Genomic DNA, 24746 nt, shown 5'->3' on the forward strand with positions numbered 1-24746 from the left:
TTTAGTTTAAATTGCCTCTCCTCATTTTCCTCCCAGATTGTGTCCCTTCACACTTCACTCAGTTAAATTTTATCTGCCATGTGTCTGCCCAGTTCCCCAGTCTGTCTATGTGTGCCTGAAGTCTGCTACTCTCCTCACTGTTTACTACATTTCTGAGTTCCGTGACATCACCAAACTTTGAAATTATGCCTTTCGACTTTACTCCAGGCCATTAATATCTTTCAAAAAGAGCACTGGCCCTAATATCGCCCCCTAGGGGACACCACTGTACACTTCACTTCTCTCTGAATAACAACCGTTCTCCACTACTCTCTGTTATCTGTCCCTCAGCCAATGTCATATTCACGCAGCCACTGCCCTGTTAATCCCATGGGTTTCCGTTTCCCAATCAAGTCTATTAAGTGGCACTTTATCAAACACCTTTTGAAAGTCCATATACACAACATCAACCACACTACCCTCATCAACCCTCTCTGTTAGTTCATCAAAGAACACAATCAAGTTTGTCAGACGGACTGGAATTTAAACAATCTGTGCTGGTTGTCATTTATTAATCCATGTTTTTCCAAAGGACAGGTAATTTTATCCTGGAACATGGCCTATAGAAGTTTCCCTACCACTGACGTTAGGCTGATTGGCCTGCAGTTACAGGATTTATCCATCTCTCCTTTTTCAATCACGGTTTAACATTTGCCTCCCTCCAGTCCTCTGGCACCAATCCCATATCCGAGGAGGATTGAAAGATTCTGGCCAGAAACTGCGCTATTTCCACCATTCCTTCCATCAGCAACTCTCATACATCCCATCCGGACCGGGGAAATCTTCTACTTTCCTGTGGAACAAAAAGGGCTCGATTGGAAGGGGTTAAATGAAGCTGTTTGTTCAGTGACTGTAATTAATGTTAGTCTCCACGGGTTAACTGAAACTGTTTGTTCAGTGACTGTAATTAATGTCAGTCTCCATGGCCCCTAATTGTATCAGTGCAGGGTTTGCCTCCTCTATTAATAATGGACTCCTTTCAATGTGTTATCCCACAGTGTCAGTGAGAGCATCACCTCCGGCACTAACAGGGATCAGCGCACTGCTCCACTGAGAGGTAGTCGGAATCTGAGAACAGCAGATTGGAATGCTGCAACAATGGGTTGGAATCTGAGGACAGTAGATTGGAATGTTACAACAATTGATCAGAATCTGAGAACAGTAGATTGGAATGTTACAACAATGGGCAGGGGTTTCAGCTGGCAGTTTGACTTGCTTTCAGAATATTATGTTATATTATCATTACATGTCCGGATCTATTTCGCACTTCAGGTTATTCAATACATTTACTATCCCCTCCTTGCTGCTATTGGTATTCCTGGTAAGTTTCTCTATTTAACTTTTAATTCTATAAACCATGTTTTACGGTATTACTGTCCTTGTCATTATTCTTCCCTTCTTGTTGCGGTTGTTGTGCCAGATAAGTCTCAATATCCAGCTAATAATCTGCAAAACTTTGCTAACTGTGTTACTGTTCTTGTAATTTACTCTCTCATCTTTGCTGCTGTTGTTGTCCCTGGTAAGGCTCTATATCTAGCAATTGGATCTGAAAACTATGTTTCACATTATTACTTCGATTATCATTTAAATATTTGGATGAGCAAAGCCATTATCTTCTGTGCACGTCACAAACTCCGTTCTCTATCTACCAACTCCATCCCCCTCCCTTGTCAATGTCTGAGGCTGAAACAGACTGTCTGCAACCTCGGCGATCTCTTTGTCCATGAGCTGAATTCCGAGCTCATATCCTCTGAATCACTGGTCCTGCCTACTACAACCTCCAAAATGTCACCCATCTCTGCTCCACCTCAGCCCTACCGCTGCATAAAACATCATCCATGTCTATGCTAAATTCAGACTCGACTATTCCAATGCTTGCCTGGCCAGCCACCCAGCTTCCAGCCTCCATAAACTAAACTCTGCTGCCCTTTTCCTAATTCGCATCATGTCCCGTTCTCCAATCACCCCTGTGCTCGCTGACATAATTTGGCTCCCGATCCAGAACACCTCGATTTTAATATTGTCACCCTTATGTTCAAATTCCACCATGGCCTTACCCCTGCAATTAATCCCATTCACCTGCTATTTCCCATAGTCATTCAAATTGTTCCACTTCAGGTAATTATCCAATTCCTCTTTTAAAGCTAATTTATTTCCCTCTGTGCTGCTCCGTCTTTCAGTCACTATTTTTATTTCACTCTTTCTCACTATTTCTCTCTCCCCCTCTTCTCTCTCTCTCTCCTGTCTCTCTCTCTGTCTCTTGCTCATAGAATCATTGATCAGTACAGCACAGACAGATACCCTTCGGCCCATCATATCCGTGCGCTCTATTTGAAAGAGCTATCTAATTAGTCCTACACGTTAATCAGGGCCCTGTAAAAATTTACCCTTCAACTAATTATCCAATTCCCTTTAGAAAGTTATGATTGACTCTGCTTCCACCATGTTCTCAAACAATGCATTCCAGATCATAACTCACCGTGGAAAGGAAATTCTCCTCATCTCTCCTCTGCTTCTTTTGCCAATTGCCTTAAATCTGTATCTTCTCATTACCCACCATTCTGCATCTGGAAACAGACTTGCTTATTCTATCAAAACCCATCACAATCTTGAGATCTATATTCAATCTCCCCTAATGGAAAAAGACGAGGTGAGGTGTAAGAGTTTTGACAAGGTGTAAAAGTTTTCATTTGGGGAAAGGCCAATTTTACTAAGCCGAGAAGCGATTTAGCCAAAGTGGACTGGAAACAGCTACTTGATAGTAAATCAGTGTTAAATCAGTGGGGTGCATCCAACGAGGAGATAGTGAGGTATCAGAGCAAATTTATTCCCAAACAGAAAATGAATGGGACTTCCAAATCTAGAGCCGCCTGGATTTCAAGGGGAATACAAGGTAGGATAAGGGAACAAAAAGGGAAGCTTTTGTCAGATACCACAAGCTCAATACTACAGAAAGACTAGAGGTGTATAGAAAGTGCAGGGGTAAAGTTAAAAAGGAAATTAGGAAAGCAAAGAGAGGGCATGAAAAAATATCGGCAAGGAAAATCAAGGAAAACACAAAGATGTTTTATACATACATCAAGTGCAAAGGTTAACGAAGGAAAGAGTAGGGCCTGCTGAAGACCTAAAAGTTAATCTGTGTGTAGTGGCGGAAGGCGTGGATATGGTTCTTAATAAATACTTTGCATCTGTCTTCACGGAAGAGTGAGACGATGCAGACATTATAGTTAAGGATGAAGAGTGTGAAATATTAGATGAGATAAACATAGTGAGAGATGAAATATTAAGGGAGTAGCATTTTGAAAGTAGATAAATCACGAGGCCCGGATGAAATGTATCCCAGGCTGTTAAGAGAGGCAAGGGAGGAAATAGAGGTGGTTCAGAACATATTTTCCAATCCTCTCTGGCTACAGGCGTTGTGCTGGAGGACTGCTAACGTTGTACCATTGTTTAAAAAGGGAGAAAGCAAAAGAGCGAGTAATTACAAGCCAGTCAGCCTAACCTTGGTGGTGGCAGAAATATTGGAAAAATTCTGAGGGACAGTATAATTCGGCATTTGGAAAGGCACGGATTAATCAAAACATTTAGCATGGTGATGATAAGGAAGTTCGTGTCTGACTAACTTGATTGAATTTTTTGAGGAGGTAATGAGGAGCGTCAATGCGGGTAGTGCATTTGATGCAGTCCACATAAGTATTACTAAGGCCTTTGACAAGGTCCCACATGACAGGTTGGTCATGGGATCCAAGGGAAAGTGGCAAGTTGGATCCAACATTGGGTGAGTGGCAGGAATCACAGTGTAATGGTCGAGTGGTGTTTTTGTGATTAAAGGCTGTTTCCAGTGGGGTTCCACAGGTCTCAGTACTAGGTCCCCTGCTATTTGTGATACATATCAATGATACAGACATCAATGTTGGGACCATGATGCAGAAGTTTGCACATGATACAAAAATAGGCCGTTTTCTTGATAGTGACGAAGATAGCTGTAGTCTGCAGGAAGATATAAATTGACTGATCAGGTGGGCATAAAACTAGCAAATAGACTTCAATTCGGAGAAGAATGAGGCAGTGCATTTGTGGACGGCTAAAAAAAGGGATTACACAATACATGATAGGATACTGAGAAGTGCAGAGGAACAGAGGGACCTTGGAGTGCATTTCCACATATCTCCGAAACTATCAGGACATTTCGATAGGGTGGTTAAGAAGGCAAATGGGATACATTTCTTTATTAACTGAGGCATAGATTATAAATGCAGGGAGGTTACGGTAGAACTGCATAAAACACCAGTTAGGCCACAGCTAGAATACTGCGTACAATTCTGGTCACCACATTACAGGAAATATGTGATTGCTGTATAGATGTTATAAAGTACATTTACGTGGATGTTGCCAAGACTGGAGAATAGTCTGCGATTGTTTACTTTGGAACAGAGGAGGCTGAGGGGAGATTTAATTGAGGTGTGTAAAATTATGAGGGGCCTAGATAGACTGGAAAGGAAGCACCAAATTCACCTGGCAGAGAGGTCAATAACCAAGGAGCATAGATTTAAAGATATTGGTAATGGGATTAGCTGGGAGGTGAGGAGAATGTCTTTCACACAGAGGGCGGTGATGGTCTGAAACTCACTGCCTGAATGGGTGGTAGAGGCAGAAACCCTCATGAATTTTAAACGAACTTGGATATGCAACTGAAGTGCCATACCCTACAGGGCTCCGGAACAAGAGCTGCAAAGTGGGATTCGGCTGGATAGCTCTATTTTGACCTGCACAGAGACAATGAGCCAGATGTCCTCCATCTGTGCCACAACTTTCTGTGATTCTATAATTCTATGATTCTTAACCTTTGCTGCTCTAAAAAGAACAATTCCAGCTTCTCCTGTCTCTGCACGTAACTGATGTCCCAGATCCCTGGTGCCATTCTGGTAAATCTCCTCTACACCTTCTCTAATCCTTGACATGTTTGGCAAAGTGTGGTGCTCAGAATTGCACACAATACTACAGCTGGGGCCGAACCATTGATTTTTAAAAGGTTAGCATTTCTTCCAGGATTTGTTACTGTGCCTCTGTTTGTAAACCCAAGGACTCGGTATGCATTAAAAGCCATTGCTACTTGTCCTGCCACCGTCAAATGGTTGTGTAAGCACACCCCACATCTCTCTGATCATGCACTCGCTTTAAAATTGCACCGTTTAGTTTATATTACTTCTGCTCATGCTTCATATCAACATGTATCACTTCACCCTTCTCTGCATTAAATTGTAATTGCCATGTGTCTGCCAATTTCACCAGTCTGTCTATGTCCTCCTGAAGTCTGTTACTATAATTCTCACTGTTTGTTAACATTTCCAAGTTTCCTGTCATGTGAAAACTTTGAAATTATGCGCTGTGCACCCAAGTCCATAGCATTGTTGTACATGAAATGGGCAATGGTCCCAACACCGACCCCTGGGGAACAGTAGTATAGACTGAGTCTGAAAAGCAAACGTTCACCACTATCTCTGCTTTCTGTCTCTTAGCCATTTACCGAGCCATGTTGCCACTGCCACTTTAATCCCATGTGCTTCAATTTTGGCATTATGTGGTACTATTCAAGCACCTTTTTACAGGATAGGGCAATTGGGAAAGTATGGGCAGTATCAGTCATAGAATAATGGAATTGATGAGCCGAGTTGTGCGACAATTTGTTTAGCAGAGCATGGTTCTGATCACAGGCCTCGCCTGGGTTCAATCAATGAATTACAAAATCATCGATTTGATTCCCATTTTATTATTTATATCTATTTGTTCTCAGTGTATAGGTAACTCTGTCAAGGCCGGTATTACTTGGCCATCGCTAGTTACCCATGAGAAAATAGTGGACCTTCATCTTGAGCCACTGCAGTCCGTGTGGTGAAGGTGCTCCCACAATACTGTTAGGGAAGGAGTTTCAGTCTTTTGACCCAGTGACGATGAAGGTATCACAATGTATTTTGAAGGGTATGGTAGCATAGTGGTTATGTTGCTGGACAATTAAACCAGATTCGTGAACAAGTGATCCAGAGACATGTTTTCAAATCCCACCAGCAGCGGAATTTAAATTCAATGAATTAAAGAAATCTGGAATAAAAAGCTAGTGTTGGAATGGTGGCCATTGAACTATTGGGTTGTCGTAACAACCCATGTGGTTCATTTATAACCTTTAGGGAAGGAAATCTACCGTCCTTACCCACTCTGGCTGAAATGTGACTCCAGAACCAGAGCAATGTGATTGATTCTTAACTGCCCTCTGAAATGGCCTTTCAAGCCACTCAGTTGTATAAGGAGGTTTACCTTCTCAAGGGCAGTTATGGAGGAACAATAAATGCTGGCCTTATCAGCGACGCCCACATCCCGTGAATGAATAAATAATAATGTCCCAATCTGGATGGTGTGTGACGTGAAGGAGGATTTTGGAGGTGATGGTGTTTTGTGCTACAGTCCAAGCCGAATTCTACCCCCTCCCCTGAGCCTCTTCACCCTTGATGCCAATGGTAGAAATCCACCTGTGCTCAGGGGATGAAGCATACGTACGGTAAAATACTAAACATAAAAAAAGTAATCTTTGGCATTTTCAAGATGCAAATCCTTTACTGGGAACTTGGCAATGATTTGGGGCTGAACACGAGGATGGGAATTTTAAAATCCAGGCGTTGCCGTTGCGGGAAGCAATGTTGGTCAGCGAGCACTGGGGTGATGGGTGAAGGGGACTTGATGCGAGTTGGGACACGGACAATGGAGTTTTGAATGAGACATAAATGCTTGTAATTAATTTTAAATATAACTCTTATACCTCCCCACCCCTCGAGCAATCTGTCTTGGATGATAACAAATGGCTCTGAATGGGTTCAAGCCGAGCCTTTCAGAGGCAAAGTCTTAGTCCAATTCGTCAGCACGCTGTCACATTTAATATCTGCCGTTGTCTGCAGAAAAGGGCTGGGAAATTCTTCTCGGGCAGTTGGTTAAGCTGGCGGCATCGGATCGGGCGCCTTTTACACTGAGCGCCTGATATTCAGTTCTACTGCAGTCAATGACGGATTTCTAGGCCTAGAGCTTCAATTCTTCACATTACTTTTCCAGCAAAGGTTTCCCCACAACTTACTGAAGTCACTTCTGTATCAAAGAACTAACACTGCACCATCACCAACCCTGTGGATCCAATATCCATGGTACCCTGTTTAAGGCAATATCCATTCTGACGCTTCTTAATTGTATAACATGAAAGGAAAACTTAAACCAGAGGGCAGAACCATAGCCAGGGATAAATAAACATTCACACAGGATTTTTAAAGAGACATGTTCAGTCACACTGGCTTTTTAAGGAAGCAGGACCAGTCACACTGGCTATTTAATGAGACTGGGTCAGTCTACAGGCGTTGTAGAGACACAGGACTAGTTGCACATGCTTTTTGAAGAGAGAGGACCAGTCACACTGGCTTTTTAAAGAGGCAGGACAAGACACACAGGCTTTTTAAAGAGACAGGGCCAGTCACACAGGCTTTTTAAACAGACAGGACCAGTCACACAGGCTTTTAAAAGAGGCAGGACCAGACATTCAGGCTTTTTAAAGAGACAAACCTTTCACACAGGCTTTTTAAACAGACAGGACCAGTCACACAGGCTTTTAAAAGAGGCAGGACAAGTAACATAGGCTTTTAAAAGAGACAGGACCAGTTACGCAGGCCTTCTAAAGAGACAGGGCCAGTCACACAGGCTTTTTAAAGAGACAGTATCAGACACAGAGACATTTTAAAGTGACAGGACCAGGCACACAAGCTTTTTAAAGAGACACACGCAGTCACACAAGCTTTTTAAAGATACAAGATCAGTCACACAGTCTTTTTAAAGAGACAGGACCATTCACACAGGCGTTTAAAAGAAACAGGGGCAGTCACACAAGCTTTCTAAAGAGACAGGACCAGTTACACAGGCTGTTTAAAGAGGCAGGAGCAGTCGCACAATCTTTCCAATGAGACAGGATCAGACACATAGGCTTTCTGAAGAGACATGACCAGTCACACAGGCTTTCTAAAGAGACAGGACGAGTAACAGAGGCTTTTAAAGAGACATGACCATTCACATAGTCTTTCTGAAGAGACAGGACCAGTTACACAGGCTGTTTAAAGAGACAGGACGAGTAACAAAATCTTTTAAAAGAGACAGGACCAGTCACCCATGCTTTCAAAAGAGACAGGACCAGTCACACAGGCTTTTTAAAGAAACAGGATCAGACACAGAGGCGTTTTAAAGAGGCAGGACCAGACACACAGGTTTTTTAAAGAGACAGGCGGAGTCACACAGGCTTTTTAAATTGACAGGATCAGTCACACAGGTTTTTTAAAGAGACAGGCGCAGTCACACAGGCTTTTTAAAGAGACAGGATCAGTCACACGGGCTTTTTAAAGAGACAGGACCAGTCACACATATTTTTAAAGAGACAGGACCAGACACACGGGCTTCCTAAAGAGACAGGATCAGTCCCATCGCATTTCTGAAGGGACAGGACAAGTCGCATAGGCTTTTAAAGAAACAGGACTAGTCACACAGGCTTTCTAAAGAGACAGGACTAGTAACACAGGCTTTTTAAAGAGACAGGACTAGTCACACAGGATTCTTAAAGGGACAGGACCAGTCACACAGGATTTTAAAAGAACCGGACCAGTCACACAGGCTTTCTAAAGAGACAGGACCAGTCACACAGATTTATTAAAGAGACAGAACCAGTCACATATACTTGCTAAAGAGACAGGACCAGTCACATAGGCCCTGTAATTAGGATCGGGAGCTTGCCACGCTTGCGAGCCCCCGATTTGCACTTACCCGGCGCGCTGACATTTCAATCGTGGCCCGCATTGCATTTCCTCTCACTGGCCCACTTGAGGTCCTGCCGCGCAGTGTGTGTGTGACCCAGCGGCGTACTTAGTGCGGTGAGCCGGCTGGGATCACGTGAGCACAGGGCAACCAATGGGAGGTTGCAAAAGTTCATTCATGATTTTGAGAGTAAGAGCTGTCAAACTCATGAAAACTCCTGGCCCCAAAACACTACTTGAACTTGAAAAAAATTAAATAAAACATTGCACTACTTAAATGAACCATAAATAACTGTAAAAAACTATTTTAAACAATAATTTTAAAATTTGAAAAAAATTATTATATAAAAAATCGGGGCTAAAACTAAACTTACCTTACTGTAAATTATTTAAAAATAACAAACCTGTGGAAAAAATTGTTATAAATTGTATTAATAGACCACTTACCTGTAAAACTATGTACTTACGTGTGGTTTTTCAATGTGTAAAAACTGGAGGCCTTTACACATGCACAACTCTCTAAAAATAAAGGAAATCCAAGTCGCACATGCAGACTCCTGAGCGTATGCATTCAGCCTCTTAAGCCCTTGGGTCAGAGGAGAAGAAATGCCGGTTTTCCGCGCATGCGCTGTGCATGCTGAAAACCAGCAATTCCACCGGGCACACGCGTGAGCACCCCGTCCGTACTCACGCGTTTGGAGAGGAATTACTGGGCCATAGTCTTTCTGAAGAGACAGGACCAGTCACACAGGATTTTTAAAGAGAAACGACCAGTCACCAAGGCTTTCTAACGAGACAGGACCAGTCACACAGGCTTTCTAAAGAGACAGGACCAGTCACATATTTTTCTGACAAGACAGGACCAGTCACACAGGCTTTTTAAAGAGTGAGGAACAGTCACAAAGTCTTTCTTAAGAGAAAGGGCCAGTCACACAGGCTTTTAAAAGAGACTGGACCAGTCACATAGTATTCCTGAAGAGACAGGACCAGTCATACAGGCTTTTTAAAGAGACAGGACCAGTCACATGATCTTTCTAAAGAGACAGGACCAGTCACAAAGATTTTTAAAGAGACAAAATGCTGCAAACAAAAGGGCCTATACATTCCTCTCGTGTGGTGGCACAAAACGGGCGGTATAAGATCCGAAATTCCGATTGGAAATTCTCAGTCCTTACAGATTATCAGTCCATTAGTGTTCGTTCACAGATTGTAATCTTGTTAAGAATATTACTCTTTAGAACCTGCTTATTTTTTTGAAATTTAGTTTTAATATTTGTACCTGTCCTTAATATTGAGAAATGTATAATAATGTTATTAGAGTTAGCAGGGTCTTGGCAACATGTCATCCCTCTGTCTACAGACAATAATCCATAACACTATTGACTTTTGTCTTGTAGGTGTTGGAGATGCTTTGTGAAGTCAGGAGGTGAGTTACTCACCGCAGAACACCCAGCCTCTGACATGCTGTAGCAGCCCCAGCATTTTTGTGGCTGGTCCAGTTGTGTTTCTGATCAATGGCGACCCCTAGGATTTTGCTGGTGGAGGATTCGGTGGTGGATATGCCGTTGACTGTCAAGTGGAAGAGGTTAGACTCACTCTTGTTGGAGATGGTCATCGTCTGCCACTTGTGTGGTGTGAATTTACCATAATGATACCAGGGATGAGGAATTTCTGTTGTGTGCAAGACGAGAGATTGCTCTCCTTATAGCAGAGAAAGTTGGGGGGAGATTGAATAGTGTTCAAAATGATGAGGGGTTTTGATACCGTAAGCATGGAGAAACTGTTTCCACTACTTGCCTTGTCATTACCAAAACGGCTCAGGTGTAAAATAATTGTCAAAAGAATAGGGAGCAGATGAGCAGAACTTTCGTCATGCAGTGTTATTTTATGATCTTGAATGATAAATGGAAAGTCTGCCGGAAGCAGATTCAGTAGGCTCAGGTCATAGCACTCTAGGCTTTGAGTCAGAAGGTTGTGGGTTCAACTCCCACTCCAGCGACTTGAGTACAAAAATCTAGGCTAATGCAACAGTGCAGTTCTGAAGGATCGCTGCGCTGTCAGAGGGTCAGTACTGAGGCAGCACTGCACTTTCAGAGGGTCAGTACTGAGGGATCGCTGCACTGTCAGAGGGTCAGTGCAGAGGGAGCGCTGCACCATCGGAGCAGTTGTTCTGAAGGAGCGCTGCACTGTCGGAGTGGCAGTACTGAGGGAGCACTGCACCGTGAGAGGGTCAGTACTGAGGGATCGCTGCAGTGTCAGAGGAGCAGTACTGAGGGAGCACCGCTCCGTCGGAGAGGTGGTACTGAAGGAGCGCTGCACTGTCAGAGGGTCAGTACTGAGGGATCGCTGCACTGTCAGAGGGGCAGTACAGAGGGAGCACTGCACTGTCGGAGTGGCAGTGCTGAGGGAGCGCTGCACCGTCGGAGAGGAGGCACTGAAGGAGCGCTGCACTGTCGGAGTGGCTGTACTGAGGGAGCGCTGCACTTTGGAGTGGTAGTACTGAGGGAGTGTTGCACTGTCGGAGGGGTCCACTTTCAGATGAGACGTTAAACAGAGCTCCCGTCTGTTCTCTAAGGTGGACTAAAGAGATAACATGGAAGTATAACGAAGAAGAGCAGCAGAGTTAACCCCGGTGTTCTGGTCAATATTTATCTCAATCAACATCACTAAAGTAGATTATCTGGTCATTATCACTTTGCCGTTTGTGCGAGCTTGCTGTGCGCAAAATGGCTGCCAAGTTTCCTACAGTACAACTGTGACTACACTTCCGAAGTACTTCATTGGCTGTAAAGTGCTTTGGGACATACCAAGTTCATGAAAAGTGCTATATCAATGCAATTCTTCCTTTCTTTTTTAATTCTAACTTACAAAAGTTAACAGGATATATTGGAGAAATTTTCAGGGCTACATGGAAATGGCTCCATTGTTCATTACCATTCACGACAGGATATGACAGCTTTGAAATAATCTGATCTGTTGGTTGGGGGATGGCTTGGCTCTGTCTAATTTCATTCCATTGAGCACGATGGTAGAGGCACATGAAACGATGCAGGGTGGCCTTAACGTGAAGGCGAGACTCATTCTTCACAAATATTGTGCAGTCGTCGGTCCTACCAGTATTGTCATGGACAGATATATATGTGATAGAAAGGTTGGAGAGGACGAGGTCAAGCAAGCTATTTTCTCCTGTTGGTTCTCCCACCAGCTACCGCAATCTCAGTCTGGCAGCTGTGTTTTTCTGTGCTCGGTTATTGATGGTACTTCCGAGCCACTCTTGGTGATGGACATTTAAGTTTCCCCCTCGCGACCCAGAGTGTAATTTGCACCATTTCTGCTCTCGGTGCTCCCATCAACTGGTGTGCAGCATGAAGGGGTGCCGATTCATCAGCTGATGGAGGGCGGTAGGAGGTAATCAGCAGGAAGATACCTTCCCCATGTTTCACTGGAAGCCATGAGATTTCATTATATTCTTAGGCAATGTTGAGGACTCGCAGGGTCTCGGCCACGTGACTGTATAACCCTGTGCCCCCAACACAATTGGGCCAGTGCTGCCAGTGGAACAGGACACAGCCTGGGATGGTGATAGAGGATTTGGGAATGTTGACTGGCAGGTATGATTCTGTGAGTATGACTGTGCGAGAATTCAATGTTTCCAGTGCGTTTCATGGAGAATTGTGGAGCTTACGTGGTAGTTATCTCATTGATTAATATTTTAAAGGTTTTACTTTGATCCCTTGGTATAAACACTTTGCTTCTTTTTACTTTTCTTCCCCTCGTTCAAACCATGACATATTTGTCTGGGTGAGGTCAATCTATAGAAACATGTTGTTCTTGTTCTTGTTCTAGATTCAGGCAATAGAGAAATGAACAGGGAATGAAATTCCTGGAATGAGGCGGGAGCAGTGTAACCTAGGCATACCTGGGAACTGAATTCCTGGACGGAGACGGGAGCAGTGTAATCTAGGCGGCCGTGGGAATGAAATTCCTGGATTTAGGTGGGAGCAGTGTAATCTACGCATCCCTGGGAATTAAATTCCTGGAATGAGGTGGGAGCAGTGTAAACTAGTCATCCCTGGGAATGAAATTTCTGGACTGAGGTGGGAGCAGTGTAAACTAGGCGGCCCTGGGTACTGACTTCCTGGACTGAGGCAGGAAACGTGTAAATTAGCTGGCCCTGGGAATGAAATTCCTGGATTGAGGCGGGAGCAGTGTAATCTAGACAGCCCTGGGAATGCAATTCCTGGACTGAGGCGGTGGCAGTGCAATCTAGGCAGTCCTGGGAATGACATTCCTGGACTGAGGTGGGGATAGTCTAAACTAGGCAGTCCTGGGAATGATATTCCTGGACTGAGGGGGTAATAGTGTAATCTAGGCAGTCCTGGGAATTAAATTCCTGGACTGAGGCGGGAATAGTGTAATCTAGGCTGTCCTGGGAAAGAATTCCTGGACTGAGGTGGAAGCAATGTCATGTAGGCAAGTCTCATTCTTCCTTCACTGGGATCATCTCTCAGATCCTGCCGTTTAGTGCAATTTAGATATTGTCATTTTTTTTATCCTGATGGCCTGGTATGGAATATATCACGGAACAAGTGTGGGGAAATCCATTGTTTTCTGTGGTCTGCACAGAGTGATCATACAATGAGTGGTACTAAACAGAGTGCTCAGGTTGTGAATTTGGAAGAGTAGCAATTAGGAGCAGAGGGGGAAGAAGGAGAGAGAGAGAGGAGCGGACAGAGATAAATGTAGGCCAGGGAACCCAGAGCCGGGAGCGAGCATAAGGGAGTGAGGTAAGTGACATCAGCACAAAGGAATGACCTGCAAAAAAAATAAATGATGTGTACATGGTGATTTCTTTTATGTCTTGAGTTTACTTCTGTTAAGTTATTTAATAGTCTATTAAGTAGAAGCAAGGCAGGGCACTTCAGTCCCGTGGAATGCACTTCTTGTGCCATGTGGGGACTCCAGGACACTTCCCATGGGTATCGGAGCTTGAGCAGCAACTGGCGTCACATAAGGTGCATCAGTGAGGCTGAGAGCTCCGTGGATAGCATTTTTCAGGAGGTGGTCACCCCGCAGCATAACTGTGTGCAGGCAGAGAGGGAATGGGTGACCGTCAGAGAGGAAAGGAGGACAAGGCAGGTAGTGCAGGAGGTCCCTGAGTGCATCTCATTTTCTAATTCGATGCTTCCTCTGGGGATTACAGCCAGAACAAAGTCAAAGTCACCACGGGTGGCTCAGCTGTAGGTGGGGGGGAGGAAGATCCGAAAAGCAATAATGGTAGGGGATTAGATAGTTAGGGGAACAGAGAAGCCATTCTTCAGCTGCAGACGTTACACCTGGATGATATATTGCCACCCTGGAGCCAAATTCAAAGATGTCGCTGAGTCACTGCAGGGCAATCTGAAGGGGGCAGGGTGAACAGACTGAGGTGGTGGTCCATATTGGTATCATCAACATAGGTAGAAAGAGGGATGTGATCCTGCAGGCAGATAATAGGGAGCTACGAAACAGATTAAAAATCAGGACCTCGAAGTAGTAACCTCTGGATTACTCCCAGTGCCAAGAGCTACTGAGTACAGAACTAGGAGAATACAGAAGGTGAATGCGTGGCTGGAGAAATGGTGCAGGAGGGAGGGTTTTAGATTCTGCGGACATTGGGACCGGTTCTGGGGAGGTGGTACATGTACAGTGCGGATGGATTACATCTCAACAGATCCGGGAGCAATATCCTCACGGGACGGAGGGGGCTGCTAGAACTGTTAGGGAGGGTTTAAGCTCATCAGAATGGTAGGTGAGCACCAGGATGTGGCATTAGAAAGTAGGAACAAGGTGCACAAATGATTCAGAGAGACAGATAGCAGTTGGGTATGAAATAGTACGGTAATAGGTGGGGTCAGACAAAGAGAGAATCCAAGAAGGTCTAAAATAGAAAAAGAAAATTATTCTGCCATCCCCATTTGCAACACTTAACCATTCCTACCTCCCACCGTATCACAGCCTGCCCCTATTGTTAATTCCTCCGCTCCCCCTTTCCCTGCCCCTACACGTACTTACAACCTGTTACATGTCTAACATTTAACATTATAAAAGATGTAATTGCAGAGCACTTGGAAAACAGTGACAGGATCAGATAAAGTCAGCAAGGTAAACGCTGCTTGACTAATCTACTGGAATTTTTTGAGGATGTAACTGGTAAAATAGATAAGGGAGAACCAGTTGATGTGGTGGATTTGGACTTTCAGAAGGCTTTCGATAAGGTCCCGCATAAGAGATCAGCGTGTAAAGTTAAGGCACATGGTATTGGGTGCAAGGTATTGACTTGGATAGAGAACTGGTTGGCAGACAGAAAGCAAAGAGTTGGAATAAACAGGTCTTTTTATGAGTGGCAGGCATTGACGAGTGGAGTACCGCAGGGATCGTTCCTTGGACCCCAGCTATTCACAATATATATTAATGATCTAGACAAATGAACTAGATGTAATATCTCCAAATTTGCTGATGACACAAAGTTGGGTGGGCGTGTATGCTGTGAGGAGAATGCCGAGAAACTCCAGGGTGATTTGGATAGGTTGGGTGATTGGGCAAAAGCATGGCAGATGCAATATAACGTGGATAAATGCGAGTTTATCCAGGTTGCTGCCAAAAACAGGAAGGCAGGTTATTATCTGAATGGCAATAGAATGGGAGAAGAGGAAGTGCAACGAGACCTGGGCGTCCTTGTGCACCAGTCGCTGAAGTTAAACATGCAGGTGCAGCAGGCGGTTAAGAAGGCAAATGGTATGTTGGCCTTCGTAGGAACAACGATGTCTTGCTGCCGTTATACAGGGCCTTGGTGAGAAGACAGCTTGAGTATTGTGTGCAGTTTTTTTCGCCTTATCTGAGGAAGGATGTTCTTCCCATGGAAGGAGTTCAGCGAAGATTCACCAGGCTGATACCAGGGCTGGCAGGAATGACGTATGATGAGAGATTGGGTCGATTGGGCTTGTACTCGCTGGGGTTTAGAAGAATGAGAGGGGATCTCTTTGAAACTTATAAAATTCTGACAGGACTGGACAGACTAGATGCAGGAAGGATGTTTCCGATGGTCATGGAGTCCAGAACCAGGGGTCACAGTCTAAAGATAAGGGGTAGGCCATTTAGGACAGCAATGAGAAGGAATTTCTTCACCCAGTGAGTGGTGATCCTGTGGAATTCTTTTGCACAGAACGCAGTAGATGCCAATACATTAAATATATTCAAGAAGGAGTTGGATATATTTCTTAAGGCTAAAGCGATCAAGGGGTATGGGGAGAAAGCAGGGACAGGGTATTGAATTTGGATGATCAACCATGATCACATTGAATGGCGAAGCAGGCCCGAGGGGCCGAATGGCCTACTCCTGCTCCTATCTTCTATGTTTCTATCTTTTTCCAGTTCTGACACAGACCTGCAACGTTAACACTTTTTCTCTCTGCACGGATGCTGCCTGACCTGCTGAGTGTTTCCAGCATTTTCTGTTGTAATTCAGATTTCCAACATCCGCAGTATTTTGCTATTGTAAGGTCAAAGATAAAATAAAATAACTTACATTTATATAGAGCCTTTCAAGACCACTGCACTTCTCAAAGCGCACTACCGCCAATGAAGATATTTTGAAGTGTAATCACTGTTATAATGTGGGAAACACGGCAGCCAATTTGTGCACAGCAAGCTCCCACAAACAGTAATGTGATAATGACCAGATAAACTGTTTCTGTTATGTTGATTGAGGGATAAATACTGGCCAGGACACCGGAGATAACTCTCCTGCTGTTCTTCGAACTAGTGCCATGGGATCTTTTAGCTCCACGTGAGAGAACAAACGGGGACTAGGTTTAACGTCTCATCCAAAAGACGACAACTCCAACAGTGCAGCACTCCCTCAGTACTGCACTGGAGTGTCAGCCTAGATTTAATGTGCTCAAGTCCCTGGTGTGGGAATTGATCCCACAAACTTCTAACTGAAAATCCAGTGTGCTACCAACTGAACCACACCTAAATCTCTCAGATAGGTTTACAGTGCATGTGTGTAAACGCACGAAGCATGGTAAATAAGGTTGGTGAGCTGCAGGCACAAATAGCCACATGGGAGAAAGTTGTCATGGCGATAAAGGACGGGAGTGGATTCTAAATATTCCTGGATATAAGATATTCGAGAAAGATAGTGAAGGAAAGAAAGGAGGTTGGGTAGCAGCATTGATTAAGGAGAATAGTACAGTGCTGCAGAGAGAGGATGCCCTGGAGGGGTCAAGGACAGCGTCTATTTGTTTAGAGTTAGGGAAAAATACAGGTTCCATTACACTACTAGTTGTATTCTGTAGGCCAATAACTAGTGGGAAGGATACGGAGGAGCAAATTTGCAAGGAAATTACAGAGAGGTGGAAGAAATATAGAGTAGTAATAATGGAGCACTTGAATTATCCTAATATACACAGGGATAGTAATAGTATAAAATATGAGATGGGGAATGATTTCTGAAGTGAGTTCAAGAGAACTTTCTTGATTGGTGCATTTCTGGTCCAAAGAGGAAGGAGGCGTTGCTGGATCTGGTTTTGAGGAATGAGGTAGCTGAAGTGGCGCAAGTGTCAGTAAGGGAACATTTAGGGAACAGTGATCATAGTATCATAAAATTTAGATTTGCAATGGAAAAGGACAAGGAGCAATCTAGAGTAAAAATACTTATCTGGGGGAGGCCCAATTGCAGTGGTTTCAGAACAGAGCTGGCTTGGGTAAATTGGAATCAAAGATTGACACGCAAAACTGTAATCGAACAATGGGCTGCTTTAAACAAGAGGTGATTCAGGTACAGTCGAGGTACATTCCCACGGGCGGGTGGGGGTGGAATGTAGGGCAACCAAAGCCAGTGCTCCCTGGATGACGAAAGAGTTGGAGAGGAAGAGGAAGCAGAACAATGGGGCGTTTGACAGATGTCCAGTTCAGAATACAATTGAGAACCACGCTGAATATAGAAAGGTCAGAGAGGAGGTGAAAAAGGATATAAGAGGGGAAAAGAGAGAATATGAGAATAGATTGGCTGCTAACATTAAATGAAATCCAAAAAGTCTTCTATAGGCATCTTAATAGTAAACGGGCAGTAAGAGGAGGGGTGGGGCCGATTAAGGGCCAAAAGGGAGACCTACGAATGGAGGCAGAGGGCATGGCTGAGATACTTTACATCTGTCTTTATCAAGGAAGAAGATGCTGCCAAAGTCATAGTGAAAGAGAAGGTAGTTGAGATACTGGATGGGCTAAAAATTGTCAAAGGCGAGGTATTGGAAAGGCTGGCTGTAATTAAAATAAATAAGTCACCAGGAGCGGATGGGATGCATCCTCACAAGCTGAGGGAAGTAAGGGTGGAAATTGTGGAGGTACTGGCCATAGTATTCCAATCTTCCTTAGATATGGTGTGGAGCCAGAGGACTGGGGAATTGTATATGTTACACCCTTGTACAGGGACTTCCAAAAGACGTTGATAAAGTGCCACATAGTAGACTTGCCAGCAGAGTTGGAACCCATGGAATTAAATGGACAGTGGCAGCATGGATACGAATTTGGCAAATTGACAGGAAACATAGAGTAGTTGTTTCTCAGACTGGATGAAGGTATGCAGTGGTGTTCCCCAGGGGTCGGTACTAGGACCATTGCTTTTCGAAATACATATTGATTACTTTGACTTGTGTGTACAGGGCACAATTACGAAATTTGCAGATGACACAAAACTTGAAAGTATAATGAAAAGTGAGGCAACAAAAAACGTGTGGCCTAAAGCACAGATGGTGGGTGGAGAAAGAGCAGGAGATCCAGCAGCTAGCCGACAACCACGACGAGCGTAGATTCTTTAGCACAGTCGAGACCATCTAAGGCCCAAGCACCCAAGGGCCTACCCAACTGTGGGCCAAGAAGGGAGAGTTACTCATCAAGGACAGAGAGGCAGTCAGTGCCGCTGGGAAGAGCACTTCGAAGATCTCCTTAACCGAGACTTTGTCTTCGACATGAGTATCCTCAACACCATCCCGCAGCATGCTATCCGCCACCGCCTCAGCACAACCCCAGCCTGGTATAAGTTTGCAAAGGCCATCCGACACCTGAAGAACAACAAGGATTCAGGAGCAGATGGAATCCCTGATGAGGCACTAAAGCATGGCGGATAAGCACTACTGGCGCGAATTGATGAACTCCTTTCTCTTATCTGGAAGGAGGAGAGCATGCCAGGGGATATCAGAGATGCCGTTATTGTGACCATCTTCAAGAAAGGTGACAAGCCCGATTGCGGTAATTACAGAGGAGTCTCCCTGTTGTCTGTCACAGGGAAAGTAATTGCAAGAATCCTCCTCAACCGCCTTCTCCCAATGGCCAAACAGCTACTCCCAGAGTCGCAATGCGGATTCCGCCCATTAAGGGGCACAATGGACATGATCTTCACCACACGTCAATTACAAGAGAAATGCAGGGAACAGCTCCAACCGCTGTACATGGCCTTCTTGGATCTCACAAATGCCTTTGACAGTGTTAACCGTGAGGGATTATGGTGTGTCCTACTCAAATTCGGCTGCCCTCAAAGGTTTGTAGCCATCCTCTGCCTGCTTCACGACGACATGCAAGCTGTGATCCTGTCCAACGGTTCCATCACAGGCCCAATTCATGTAAGGACCACCGTCAAGCAAGGCTGTGTCATCGCACCGAGGCTTGTCTCGATCTTCCTGCTGCAATGCTCCATCTCAGCCTCAGTAAGCTCCCCGCTGGAATGGAATTTATTTACAAAACAAATCAGAAGCTGTTCAAACTCCATCGCCTCCAGTCCAGATCTAAGGTCGTCCCATCCTCTGTTATCGAATTACAGTATGCAGACAACGCTTGCGTCTGTGCTCAATCGGAGTTCGAACTCCAAACCATCGTCAACACCTTCACCAAAGCAGAATGAGAGAATGTGCCTTACAATAATCCTCCATAAGACAAATGTCCTCTACTAACCTGCGTCTGCCACAGAGTACTGCCCCCTGAATATGAAAATCCATGACAAGGCCTTGGATAACATGGACCACATTCCATACCTCAGGAGCCTATTGTAAACAAGGGCAGATGTCGATGGCGAAGTCCAAAACCGCTTTCAGTATTCCAGTGCAGCATTCGGTCGCCTGAGGAAGAGAGTGTTTGAATACAAATCTCAAACCCGGCACCAAGTACATGGCCTCCAGAGTAGCAGTGACACCTGCCCTCCTGTATGCCTCAGAGACATGGACCATGTACAGCAGGTACCTCAATGCACCGGAGAGGTACCACCAACGCTGCCTCCGCAAGACCCTGCAAATCCATTGGAGGATAGTCACACCAACGTCAGTGTTCTCGCTCAGGACAACATGCCCAGCATCGAAGCTTTTGCCACGCTCGATCAGCTCCGATGGATGAGTCACATCGTCCACATGACTGATACGAGACTCCCAAAACAAGTGCTCTTCTCGGAGTTCCAGCACAGCAAGAGAGCCCCAGGTGGGCAGAGCTAACGCTTCAAGGACACCCTCAAATCCTCCTTGAAAACCTGCAACATTCCCACTGACACCTGGGAATCCCTGGCCTAAGACCGCACAAAGTGAAGGAGGAGCATCCGGGAGGGCCACATACAACTCGAGTCTCTTTGTCGGGAGCAAGTGGAAGCCAAGTTCTAACAGTGGAAGGAGTGCACGTCAACCCAAGCACCCTACCCACCAGATCCTTCAACCACTGTCTGCCCCAGCTGTGACAGAGTCTGTAGGACTCCCATCGGACTCATCTGTCACCTGAGAACTCATTTTTAATGTGAAAGCAAATCATCCTCTGTTGCATGGGGCTGCCTAAGAATGGACACATTTTGAGTGCACTAATCGACTCATGTAGCCCTCCAGACCCAGAGACAGTGGAGGGTGTCCTTCAAGGCAAACTCTGGATCCCGCATTCAGCAGCCTTACAACAGCATTGCTGCAGCCACTGGGGCCACATCAGGAGGAGCAATAGAGTGGGAAGCGGGGAAGTGCGCAGGGGATGGAGGTCACACTCGAAGGCCAGCAGTAGAATCTGTAAATAAATTGGTAGAATGTTTGTGGGAAGTGACGTAAGAAAACTACAAGAGACTTGGTCTAAGCGTTAAACAGGTCTTTAATCAACTGTTTTTCAACATGGAGATCTAGTTGTGTCCTTTACTAGTTCCTGCTAAAGAATGTCCTGAGCAAGCTGGGCACATGCCCGAGTATTTATACCTTCCATGGACAGCGCCACCAGCAGGCCGCCCAGTATTATTTCATAAGTCATTTCCACATGAATGACAACTTTCATATCATTCTTCCCGCCTGAAAGATGGGAAGTCTGGCAGCTTCCTTCTAACGAATTTATCCGACTAAGAATAGACGCAGTCATTTGGATCTCCATTGGAGGCCACAAAGAACGTCTGCTCAGACCATGTTTTGGTCCCTTTGTTGCTTGGTTCACACCGGCGTGCTGGCAGTGTCCATGTCACATTGATCTACCTGAGGGGGACTGGGGAGATCGTGGCTCAGGGTGCGGTCCCCCACAGGCACAGAGCTAGCTTCACCCTGCTCAGTAGGCAGTGACTGACCATCGTCCTGGCTTCGGGTGGCAAGCCCGCGGGGAACGATCTGGGTTGATCTGGTGGAATAGCTGGCAGATCCCTTGACGTCTTGGGTAGGGCGTCATCCTCAGAGGAGCAAAAGGTATTGGTGACATTAATATGGATCCCACTATCGATTGGGTCCATGGGACCGTTTGTGCAGGGAGCTAGATCCCGGAGTGACACATTGGATTCCCGGCCATCAGGGTACCGCACATACGCGTACATGGGATTGTCAGTTCCACTAGATCAATGAGGGGATCACTCTTAGAGGATCGGACAAATCTTCGGAGCAGCACGGGGCCAGGAGCTGCCAACCATGATGGTAGGGATATCCCATGAGTGGAGCGATGCTGGAACCCAAAGAACAGTTCGTGAGGAGCAGCATTGGTGGATTTTGAAAGAAGAGACCTGAAGGAATGCAATGCATCAGGGATCATATTTTTCCACTGCAGGTCTGATAGGTTGCGTGACCTCAGTGCAACACGATCAGCGTTCCAAATGATGGCATTGTATCTCTCAAGCTGTCCGTTTCCAATAGGTGCTGTTTTACTTGTGGTGATTCCCTGTTGGAAAAGAAAACTTTTGAGTCCACGAACAGAGTGGATGAAATTGGCCATACTGCATAGGGTAAAGACCTGATCGAGGCATAAGATCAGTGTGGAAGTAAGCATATTGGGACAGGGGAAAGCAAAGGGAAAGCGTGAATATTCATCCACCATAGTTAGCAAGTCTGTGTTTCGCATTGAGGAAGTAAATGGCCCTTTAAAGTCAACGCTGAGTCGCTGCATCAGCTGTGTAGCGTGTATGAGTGAGCCATCCGACGGACGGAAGAATTGTGGTTTTAATTCTGCACAAATTCTACAAGTGGAGCATGTTCTTTTCACGTCTTCCATAGAAAATGGGAGAATTTAGATCGCACAAAGTGCAACATACGGAATGGCACAAGTCAATATGATGATCTGTAAGAGTTGAAGTTGATATGGAAGAGCAGAATGCATCCGTGAGTGAATCCGGGGCCATATTCTCATTGCCGGGTCGATAATGTATGGTGTAGCCAAAGGCTGCCAAATCCATCCTCCAGAGCTGTATTTTGTTATTCTTGACCTTTGTGCATTTCCGGTTATCCAGAGTAAAAGCCACAGAGCGCTGATCAGTTATGGGCGTGAAATGGCAACAAGTGAGAAAATGACTCCATTTATGTACTGCTTCGATGATAGCCGTAGCCTCCTTCACGACAGGAGGATAATGGAGCTCGCTACCCTGCAAAGTTCTGGACAGAAATGCAATGAGTCGACCACCTTGATTTAAGGTAGCCAAGATCGCCACCTCTGATGCATTGCACTCGACTACGAAAGGGAGATTTTCATCAATCGGATGAAGCGTGGCTTTTTCCAGTTGTTGCTTGAGGAGGTCGAAAGCTGAAATAGCCATTGCCTCCAACGGAAATGATTTAAGTGAAGCAGGGGCTGTATCTTGTCAGAAAAGGGGTGTATGCACTTCGCATTTTAGGCGAACATGCCGAGGGCCTGAGGAAGAGAGCCGAGATTCGCAGGAGGAGGGAGCTCCTGACGTGGACGAAGTCACTCTGGATCCAGTTTGATGACACCATTGCCCACCCAGTAGCCAAGGATGTTGACTGCTGGTACTGATTAAACGGATTTGGACACATTTAAGTTTAATTTGCGACGACGGACAAGGTCAAGAAATTTCTGGAGGTTGGCATCGTGCTCCTTCTGGTCATGACCTGCAATGGTGATATGATCCACATATGGAAAAGTGTCCATTAAGGTCTCATGTTTGACTAGGCTAGCCATCGTCCGTTGAAAGATGGCCACCCCATTGATAACCCCAAAAGGAAGGCAACAAAACTGGCAAAGCCGACCATTGGCCTCAAAGGCCATATATTTCTTGTCAGAGTCCTTTAATGGTACTTGATGATATGCGCTCTTTAAGTCAAAAGTTGAAAATACCCTTTAGTTGGCAAGGTTAGTGACCATGTCATCGATGCGTGGTAGTGGGTAGGCATCCAGGTCGGTATACTGGTAAATAGTTTGCGAGTCATCGATGCAAAGACGTTTCTTGTGTTGCTTCAGAGGATTCTTAACAATGACGACCTGAGCCCACCAGGAAGATGAACATGGCTCAATGATACCCTCCTCTAGAAGGTGAGAAATTTCTGCATCGATAAAGGATAGATCATCTTGACTGAAACGTCATGATTTAGTGACTATGGTCCTACATCAGGGGGAAAGATTGGTAAACAAGGAGTGTTGTCGAGCGAAGCCGCCGAAAGCACATAAAACGTTACTTTGCAAATAGTAAGCTGTGGCTTTGACCCTCCAATTCGAAAGTGAGTCTTTTGTGTTGCTTCTGGAAATCCTGTCCCAGGAGCACATCACTGCATAGGTTTTTGAGCACCCCAAGCTGGGTGGAGAAATAAATGCGTCCATTGAGAAGAAGGTCGACAAGACAAAACTCGGAAGAGTTGGTTGTCAGTGTCGTCAGAGCCATTGAAATTTCCCTGTCCGAGGGCTAAATACGCAGTTTTAATTTACTGACATCCTGCTCACTGATGAAGCTGCATGAGTCGATTAGTGCACACAAAATGTGTCGATTTACCGAAACCTTTGTGGCTGTATGGGACAGGTTTTGAGGAAAAACAGCTGTGATGGGAGGAGGGTCAGTTTTATACATGACAGCTTTGAATTAGTAGTGGCTCTTCGGGAAGGAGCAGTGTTATAGATGACAGCTGCAACATTAGTAGTGACTCTTGGGGAAGGAGCAGTTTTATAGATAGCAGCTGTAACCCTAAGAGAGGCGCTTGACTGACATACTTTAGAAAAGTGACCTTTCTCACTGCAATGATTACAGGTTGCATTACGAGCAGGACAATATATCGTTTAGTGAATTGCACCTCCACAGAATAAACACTTATTTTTAGACAGCCAAGATGCCGCTAGGGTAGGGTCATCATCAGCTAGGACAGATCGTCAACAATGAGGGCTTCTGACTGAGGCTTATCGGAGGAGACACTAAAATTGATATCAGCAGTCCTTGCACGTGGTAAAAGGTAGGCATCAACATTTTGTTTGCTAAGTCCAGAGAATATGCCTGGTCATTGCCAGCTTGTAACTCGAGGGTTTTATTCTGCAACAGACGCTGACGTATGAAGGGAGATGCAATTCCATTAATAAAAGAATCACAAATTAATTCCTCCTGGTAATGCTCAGCTGAGACAGCTTTGAGATTACAATCTTTGC

General features: G+C 45.1%; 1 protein-coding gene across 1 annotated transcript in view; it reads left to right on the plus strand.

Annotated features, from left to right (window-relative positions):
- Positions 1-1044: 1044 nt before the first annotated feature.
- The window catches only part of LOC147087647 (putative G protein-coupled receptor 139), a 28687-nt gene continuing 4985 nt past the window's right edge, over positions 1045-24746 (plus strand). The window contains exon 1 of the mRNA XM_085977769.1: positions 1045-1360. Coding sequence (XP_085833895.1) covers positions 1138-1360 — 223 coding nt within the window. The 5' untranslated portion in view covers positions 1045-1137. The remainder of the gene's footprint in view (positions 1361-24746) is intronic.

The sequence above is a fragment of the Somniosus microcephalus genome, unplaced genomic scaffold (assembly GCF_052327205.1).
Source record: "Somniosus microcephalus isolate GS21.2 unplaced genomic scaffold, FLI_Smic_1.0 unresolved_chr5, whole genome shotgun sequence".
Classification (NCBI taxonomy): Eukaryota; Metazoa; Chordata; class Chondrichthyes; order Squaliformes; family Somniosidae; genus Somniosus; species Somniosus microcephalus.